Genomic DNA, 9,439 nt, shown 5'->3' with positions numbered 1-9,439 from the left:
TTTTTTTTTTGCATGTTTATAGAGGCAGGAATGCCAGCAATGCTGGGGTTTGTCCTCTTACCTGGTCCCCACATCTCCATGCACTGCTCCTGCAGTGTGGGGCACATCCCCATCAAGCAGTAACCCTTCCCATTCTGGCATGGGAAGCCATTGATTTGGAATCGATCATCAGGGCAAACACCAGATTTACCATCACACATTTCTGACAGGTCACACTCATCTTTTGCTGGTCTGCACACCGTACCAGCCTTTTTAAGCTGTAGGGAAACCAAAAAGGGAGAAAAGTTTTTTTCCATCTGACTTACTCTAATATCTCAAATTAACACAAATAATATTTCCCCTTTGGCCTTTTTTGGGGGGCAAGATATTTAGAGGCATCATTCCATTCCAGTTGACATTTGCATTGTATAAACTAAAGCCATCTCCTATTACACCACTTCTATTAACTTTGGCCAATGCCCTTCAGTCTTTAAGCAATCAGTATTTCTGAATTTGGAGCACAAATACTATAGAAATATCAATGAGAAAAATGCAGGAAAAAAACAAGCAACATCCTAGATGCAAAGAAGGAAATTGTTTCTCCCTTTGCTGAATGCATCTTTGTCAAAAATTTCAAGGAGATTTCAATCTGCAACTTCGGGGATATATTGGGGAAATGGGTCTTTTGTATTAAGGAAGATAAGTTTACAAGCACCAGATCAGCATACTCTGAGACTTTCCCAGGCATCACATTTCCTAATTCTTAATTCCTTTTATTATTGTATGTTGAGATATTTTAACTCACTTCTTCCTATGGAATGATTCATCATGAGGAAGAAATAATCAAATATCCATTTGATGTATCAATTCCATCATAATCTATTTCTGCAAATCTTGCTCTTATTTCATCAGGTAAACCTTAGTAAACAATTTCTGTCACTTGTGCGAATCTGAAGAAGCCTGTGGGAGCATTGGAAGCATACCTTTCTCTAGCTGAAGTGAGAGGGCAGGCTCTCATATCATCAAAAAATTTTCAATATCTTTATGCTGGTGACAGAATAAAATTTGAATTTTAATTGGAGCATATGAGACTCTCCAAATTCAACCCTCACTGGTCCAGCTGGAGTAGCTTTCTTAACAGCTATCACACAAACCATGCTCATACTTTCTGTTCTTTGCTCTTTCTCTCAGCCTCCTTATTTGAAATTTTTTTCTCTTTCTATCTACTTCTCTAAAGTCTATTCATTACATTCCAGACTAGTTTCCAAGACGGTGCCTCTTGACTTCTTCCATGAACATTGCTATATCTCCTTTTTACATGTGGTGGAAAAAGTGGCCTGAACCTGGATTTGGAAGATGCAGGTTTGAACCTTGGTTCTGGCAGTGGCTAAGTTTGTAACCTTAAAAAAATTGATTTAATCTCTGAAAATTCTTTTCCACATCTCATACTTACAAGGTCATTATGAAAATTAAATGAATATTTAGATGCAAAGTATTATGCAAAGGACATATACCATTATAATTTCTATCTGAGCATTTATATTTATATTTTCATATGTTTTCATCTGTTTCAGGTATATATTTCATTGCCCTAAGGAAATAACAAGTTCTTTGAGGTCAAAGACTACTTTTTCTTTTGAAATCTTCCATAATCTCTAACAAATAGCACTTAATAAACACTTGTTAAATACTACTTAAGTTCTCAAATTTTCTTCCCTTTGGCATCCTCTATTTCTTTCCTCTCCCTTTGACATTTTAAAAAAAAAATCTATTCCAAATACTACCTACAACCCAGTATGCCATCTATACATTCCTTCTACACATAGTTATGGAGCATTTCCAATATATGAAATTCTGTGCTAAGTGAGAATGCCAGTCCCTTACCCTTAGGAGTCGATCTAACAAAGGAGACAGATACATAAACAAACAATCATGATGTAGGATTCTATGCAACAATGGAATGAAAAATGCTAAACTCTAACTTGCAGGGCAAGTCAAGAAGCCTCACAGAAAAATAACAGGGCTTCTTCACTTTGTATCTTTTTTCTACAAACTTCACCCTGAAGTGACTTCGAAGGTTGAAGGTAGGGAAGCCTCAACATTATTCAAAATAAAAGCTTTTCCACCAAACCCATTATTAAAGGACTATGTAACCAATTATGAGATTTGGTCTAAGAAGGCCATGTGGCATCTCAGGCAGGCAGTTGAAGTGACCAGTATTTACAACTTTGGAACCAGTAATATTTGGAGTTTGACATTTAGTGACTCTAGTCTGTACATTTTCTGTTCTGAGCCTCTGTTCTCTTAAAAGCAAAATGAGATAATAATATCCACCTCAAAGGGGTGTTGGAGGACAAACAGCCCATGTTTGTCAAGCACTCAGTGAGGACTTGATAAATGGCAGGTAGCATTATTTTACAAAAAGTAAAACATTGTTTTGCCTATTTCATTTAACGCAATCCCTGAGATTTTAACATAGAAAAATAAAGGGTAAGTATAGTTATTAAAATAGAAGAAGATAATCTTACCTGGCACTTTTCACAGCATTCTCCTAAAGCACATTGAAGACCTGCTTTGATTTTACATGTTTTAGCATCACAGCAAATGTTGGTACATTCCTAATGAATATCAGAAACAAATGCAAATGCTGAATTACTTTCAGCACAATCCATAATATATAGTTTATCCATCACGCAGACCTTACTTTAATGTAGTCTAAAAATAATTTTCAGGAAAATAAAAGATAAAACAAAGCTTAACAGAAAAATTGAGATTTGGGGCAATTGAGGGTTTGTTATTTATCTGAATTCTACTTACATTTTTTTAAAAATTGAATATCTTTCTAGTTTCCCCATTCTCCTAGGGTAATATTAAAGAAGTAATATTTTTGGAAAATACAAGAGCAAACAAAAGGAAAAAGGACAGTTTTTCAAAATACAAAATTCATCTAAATAAAGAACACAGTTAAAATCATCAGTTTTGTACCTATCTAATAGTAAATTTAATCTCTAGAGCATGTAACTGAAAATTTAAAAATATAGTTCTTTATTCAATTTTGATTTTTTTTTTTTTTTAAGGCGAGGCAACCCTTGGTTGACCTCACAAGTTGCAAGGACCCTGTCAGCTTGCAATCCCTTATTTGTTTATTTTTTTTTTTTTATTTTTCACGCCTATAGTGCCTGGTCTTCCTAGGTGGTCTCCCATCCAAGTACTAACCAGGCCCAACCCTGCTTAGCTTCTGAGATCAGACAGGAACAGGCTTGTTCAAAGTAGCATGGTCATAGAAAACAATTTTGATATTTAATTCAACTCTGCTTAAAGCAATATACTTCGTTTTGCTTTCTTTGCCTTGTTTCTGAGAAATTAGGCACCTTTCTGATTGCAGCTGTGTGATATATTTAGAGGAGTGATATATTTAGAATTATAAAATTTAGGGTTAAAATTCTGGCCTCATTTCAGATATAAACATCATCTGGGAAAGATTACTCTTTCACGTAGAATGAATAAATTTATAATCCTGTTTTGAAGTTACTGAGAAGCCGACCCCCTGAGGTCTGGATGTGTCACTCATATTAAGTGTTAATAAAATGGGAGGAAATGAACCATTCAGAATCCTGGCTGCCCTGTGCACAGGGTGGGATCAGGCCAGGCACTTCTAATGATAACGAGTTGAGTAGCAAAGAGATGAACTAAATCCTAGTGCAGGATGGTTCTGGGACTGCTGAAATAAAAGATCAGAATCCACATCTTGCTTCTCCATTTATCAGCTCGGTGACATTGGGCAAGCTACCTACTCTGAGTACTGTCGCAGTGCTGTGCCTAAAGTAACCACTCAACAGTCATAGGCACATAAGAAATGTGAAGCACTTCAGACAGGAAGGGATGAAGACACAAAGCCCAAGTAGGTGAGTGGTGCTTAAAAAACAGGAAATGAGGACAAACCCCAAGAAGGTCTGTTGAGCAAATGTAATTTTTGTTGTTAGAAAAGTGGCCTGACAAATATCTACGAATGAATATACATAACATCTTGGTAAAGAAACGTGCAATTTCTAATGAATCATACTATATAGTTTTATACTCTATCTTCTTAGCATTTGGAAATCAAACTAGACTCTTTCGGAAATACCTCGGAAGTCCCACAATCACAGTCTTCTCCCATTTCTACCAACTGGTTCCCACAGACCGGGGTGGATATGATATCTGTAGGCAATGGAGCATTAAAGAGGCAATTTGATAATTTATCTTCAAAGAACTTGTCATAGCTGACACGGCTGCAGGAACTGAAATCTGTAGGTATATAAAAGCTGTGAAGATAAGGAAAGAGAAAAGATAATGCGGTCATGTTGAGCATGTAGGGAACAACATCAGATTTGGGGGCCGATGTACTCAAATCTTGCCTTATAAGATCACATCAAATCCACTGATCAATTACTAAATCATAAGCTCATTTATGAGCCCGAATTAGCCCACCTGGGTAGACATAAACGCCTCCAGCTTGGTGAGCAAATATGGTCATATCTCAAAGAATAGCCTCCAGGATGATGTTTATAAAAACAAAACAGTACCTGGCTTATCCAGATAATCTTATTTAGCCTTTGGTCATTTTAGTTCTAAAATCTAAAGGTAGTAAAATCATACTTATTTACATGTCTAAGAATTCACTTTCCTTCAAAGGAATTCCTACTGACAGAATTTTTTCATTCTACAAATAAAGGTGAGGTTTAAAAATGCAGTAATATTTGGGAGATATAACTGGCATGCAGCCATATGCTATTTTGTGGAAGGGCATGGGAAACTAACCCTAGACTGAGTGAGTTGAGAGAGGAAAATAGAAAAGAGGAAATTAATGTATAAAAGGATCCTGGAATTTTTTAAAGACAAAATCCCCTGGCAATTTCGCCAAAGTAAAGACAGAAATGTGTAATCTCTTTTCACAGACTTTTTCTTTATTCTCCTATGATAACTTTCTTCTTTAGATTTTACTAGAACTTTTTTCCTACCACCACCCAATCTGAACTTATTGAAAATTTGATAAAAATTAATAATTTTCTGAAACCAGGTCTCATGTAGATAAGAAGAGGATAAAATGACAAGGAATGCCCAAAGCAAAAAGACAACATGTTTAAATGATGTCTTGGTTAACGAAAAATATTAAATATAGATAAGGCATAAGGTGATTTGATATAGCTACACATTCGTGACTATGCTATTAAATCGTTTAACAGCTTGACCATGTTGCTAAAGATGAAATGAAAGTGTAGAAGAGCTCAGAGTGAATTAAAAACAGGCATACAGAGCATCTTCCCAGATAGCCTCACCTTAGTGCTTTGTCCATCACACATATTGTAGAAGGGCACTTGCAAACATAGGAGTCATGGAACATTCCAAAGTTATGGCCCATTTCATGGGCCAACGTTCCTGCAACTCTAAGCACATTGCTACTGTGATCCTAAAGGTGAGAATAAGAAAACAGATCCTGGATTTACAAACTGGATTATCGCTCAGGGTATAATTAAATATTTTTACTGTAGTCAAGTGGAGTAGAGGGACTGATTTTAGCTTACTTTCCTCACTCACCAACCATCTGTCTTTCCTTCTCCTTTCCACTTTCTCCCTTTCTCCCTCCTCTCCCTCTGCCTCTCTCTGTCTCTTTTCTGTCTCTTTGTTTTTCTGTCTCTGGCTGTCTGGCTGTCTGGCTGGTTGGCTCATGTTCTCTCTCTCTCTCTCTCTCTCTCTCTCTCTCTCACACACACACACACACACACACACAATTGGTACTAAATGCCTGTCACAGGGCATAAACCCTGCTCTTTGTTCTTGTGAATGAGGAACATTTATAATGAGGAAATTTTTTGTGGTTTCCTGTTATGAGAGGTAGTGGTAAAATCTCTTTATCAATGATAAGGAATCAGAAGTGTTTTTAGATAATCTACCTCCCTCCTCCTGGCTTACTTTCTAATACCCTCTAATTCAATTGGAGCGCTTTGATATGTTTATTTAATGGGGCTCTAAAAGTTTTTAAAAACCTAGAACTTAAGCACCATTGGTATTTTTTTCAACTCTATTGCTACCAAGATTAGACATGGGTCAATTCCAGACTCACCCCAGTGGTCAACTTCATTCCAGATTGTTTCTGATTAGAAGTGTGGGACTGGGGGCTTCAAGTTATCCAGGAGCAATAAAACACAAGGGAATCATTGCTGGTTGTAATTTCCCAGTGGGGAGACTAAAATCTATGGATAACACCCACCCACAGAAACCTGATTCTCTCATCTACTTCATTTCAAAGAACCAAATAAAGAGATCCATAAGACACAGTACAAGACTGGCAAACAAGGAACACCTGTGTAAGACGAGCATTTAATACCTACCATTCACAATACTGTTTCATCCTGTTGAGATGAATTTGGTAAACCTTGCTATCTAGTAAAATGGAGTTCCTCAAATGGGAACAAAAACAAACCAAAAAATTAAGAAAAAATAGAAATGTGTTTAAATAGAGACTTTATCAATTTTTTGAGGTTCTTTCAAGTTTAAGGAATCTTCCCTAAAATAATTATTTTCATAACTTAAATGTGGTTTTTTTCCCCTTGAAATGACCTCTATAAACAAGATAATACATTATGACCATGCTGGGTTCACACTGGATATGCAAGAATGATTAAACATTTGAAATTCAATCAATGTTAATCAATCATGTCAACAGATTGAAGGAGAAAAACTATGCTATCTTCTCAATAGATTCAGAAAACAGAGCATTTGACAGGCTTGAACTTAAAACCAACTATCTTCTAACAGACCTGAACAATGCCAACAGAATGATAAGGAGAGCACATTGTATTCATGAAAGCAAGACCGACAGTTGTTCCAGAAAGTTCTGTTGCCCTGTAAAAAAGAAATCGATATGACAAGTTATGATTCTAAGCTCTATATTCTACAGATAATTCATCCAGAACTCTAAATGGTTAGCAGACAAACTCACATTGCGAATCGTCACTCTTAAATCAGTTTTTGAATTTGAATGAGATACTTTTTTTCTTATACAATAGTTATCATATCACCTAAATCCAAGCACCTGAATGTAATTACTTTTAATAGTTTATATCTCTAATCTATGGTTATTACATTTTTCATTATGGAATTCATCCCTTGTCAGAAAATAAAGGGAGATTTTTTATCCTAATAAATTTATATATATATGTACATATATATGCTAATATATATGTTTATACACATACACACACATATACATTATATATATGTATATATATATATACACACATATTTTGATATTAGTATTGTCACACAGGTTTTGTTTTAATTTATATTTTCCTCATATAGTTTTATATCTATTTGATTTTGTTTTCTTTTTGCACTGTTTTAGCTGTAGTAGGATTTGGAGTTTGGGCCCATTCGGAAAGTATTTGTGTTAATAAAGCACTTATGTTATTGAAATATTTGTCTTATTTAAAAGGGATTTGAAAGCACCAGTTCCTAACCACTAGACCACCAGAAATGTTAGCCAAAGAGGAATTTGAACCACTTGTACGTATTTACACCGATGATATGCTTGGCCTTTACTATTTTAATTTTTCTTTGGTTTCATTTCATTTTTTTCCACAATTTGTAATCTTACTATTATTCTGCTGTCTGGTTCTGATTTGACTTGCTGCTTCCTTCTAGAGATTTGCAGAATATAGATCATTTAAAAAATTCCCTTAGTAGATGCATTTATATAAAAAGTTGAACCTTTATTTTCCCACTTATCAACCTCGAGAATGTAAATATTGATTTTGCTATGCAAAATGAGGAAATTAGATAACTTCATCTCACTTTTCATTCACTCTCGACTTTCGAAATTACATTTTGCATCAGACATATTTTAAAGATTCATGCATCCATATCTTCTTTTAAAATTATATTGTAAAATTACTTATATTTAAGTCTACATTTATTTGTGTTTAATTCTTACTGTTAGCTCAGTTATAAAAAAATAAAATCTTCCTTCATTATGAAGTTATCCAGTTTAGTTTCTCTGTTTAGTGGGTAGAGTATATTTGGACTCTAAGGTTACTACCAGTTATTCCTAGATGTAGATACCTTGTGTTAATTTGTCAGGTAAATGGTAAATCTTTCAATTTATGAGAAAGGACAATTGTTTCTTTCTATCATCTCTTTTTAGGCTTTTATCTTGTTTATTTTGGTCTATTTGGGACATTTACTCTTGATATTGGATTGCTATTTTTTATCTATACATCTGTCATCTTGAATATAATTTTTATATCTCTACCCTACTACTTCATGTACAGAAATATGCTACAATTTGAGCATGGTCTTGGAGCCAGTCTGCTAAGAGTTGGATTCTCATACTATTTACTAGCTATGAGAACTTAAAAAAAAAAAATTTTCTAAACGTCACCAAAAAATATGCTTGGTCTTTTGGCAGGCTCTTGAGTCTGGAATTCATCTTTCCAAATTAAGGAACTGTGGCAGCTATTCTTTATAGATAACTCTCAATGAGCAGCCTTGCAGTAGTCACACACTGTGGAGTACCTTCCCTGAATCTGGATAAGTCTATGACTTACTTTTGAACCAACAGAAAAAAAATACTAGAAATGAAACTGATTTCTGAGATTGACTCATAACAAGGCTTGACGCTTTCCCCTGCAAATACTTCTTCTACACCTTGTAAAATGTCCAAAACCCTGAGATTGCCATGTTGGGGGAAATCCAAGTTAGCTACATGAAAAGCTGTCTATACAGAGAAATGACCAACCAGCCCCCCTCCTCTAGCCACTCCAGGCAAGGCACCAGCCATATAAATGAGGAAGACTTAGTTTATGACAGGAAGTGGTGGGCTGATGTGTTATGCAGTAATAGGTAACCAGCACAGGATATTAATGAATTCTAACAGGACCTAGTCCCTTATTTCCCATGACACCCACTGTTTTCTTGGGAAGTGAAACAAGTAATTTCAAGTCACTTCTTGCTACTTCCTTCTAACTGATTCCAGCTACAAAACTATCCAACAGAATTTTCTTGATTTTTTTTGAGGCATAGGTTCAGCAGAATCATATAATTTACAGCTGTTAAATTTATTTCTCTCTTTTTTTTTAATTTGTCATTTCAGCAGGATGGTAGAGGTGTGTAATTAGAATACAATATTCAATTTTTCTTGTATCCTAAAAGTTTGTCCTGAGTCATGCTTAAAACTAATCTGTTCTTTTCAAACATCAAATCTAAATCTCTCTTGTCATTCTCTAAACCTGTCTTTCTTTTCTGTACACCCAATCAAAACAGACAAACTTCTATGATTCATTGTTAAACTATTAGCTTCTCTTTTAAAGAAAAGAAAAGAAAAAGAAAATACCTGGCTCAAAACCAAGAGCATATTCAACATAAGATCCAAATGAGTACTTTTTAAACTTTTAACCTTCTATAGGTAAACCACTTCTTACCC

General features: G+C 35.0%; 1 protein-coding gene and 1 pseudogene across 1 annotated transcript in view; both read right to left on the bottom strand.

Annotated features, from left to right (window-relative positions):
* ADAM28 (ADAM metallopeptidase domain 28) overlaps positions 1-9,439 on the bottom strand; it is a 58,122-nt gene that overhangs the window by 18,528 nt on the left and 30,155 nt on the right. The window contains 5 exon segments of the mRNA XM_023530774.1: positions 62-257; positions 2,508-2,597; positions 4,106-4,283; positions 5,298-5,428; positions 6,780-6,864. Of these exon segments, the coding sequence (XP_023386542.1) occupies positions 62-257; positions 2,508-2,597; positions 4,106-4,283; positions 5,298-5,428; positions 6,780-6,864 (680 nt within the window).
* Positions 3,147-3,265, bottom strand: LOC111739784 (annotated as a pseudogene).

Source organism: Pteropus vampyrus, unplaced genomic scaffold (assembly GCF_000151845.1).
Source record: "Pteropus vampyrus isolate Shadow unplaced genomic scaffold, Pvam_2.0 Scaffold53, whole genome shotgun sequence".
Classification (NCBI taxonomy): domain Eukaryota; kingdom Metazoa; phylum Chordata; class Mammalia; order Chiroptera; family Pteropodidae; genus Pteropus; species Pteropus vampyrus.
This window is presented reverse-complemented; position numbering and strand designations above follow the sequence as displayed.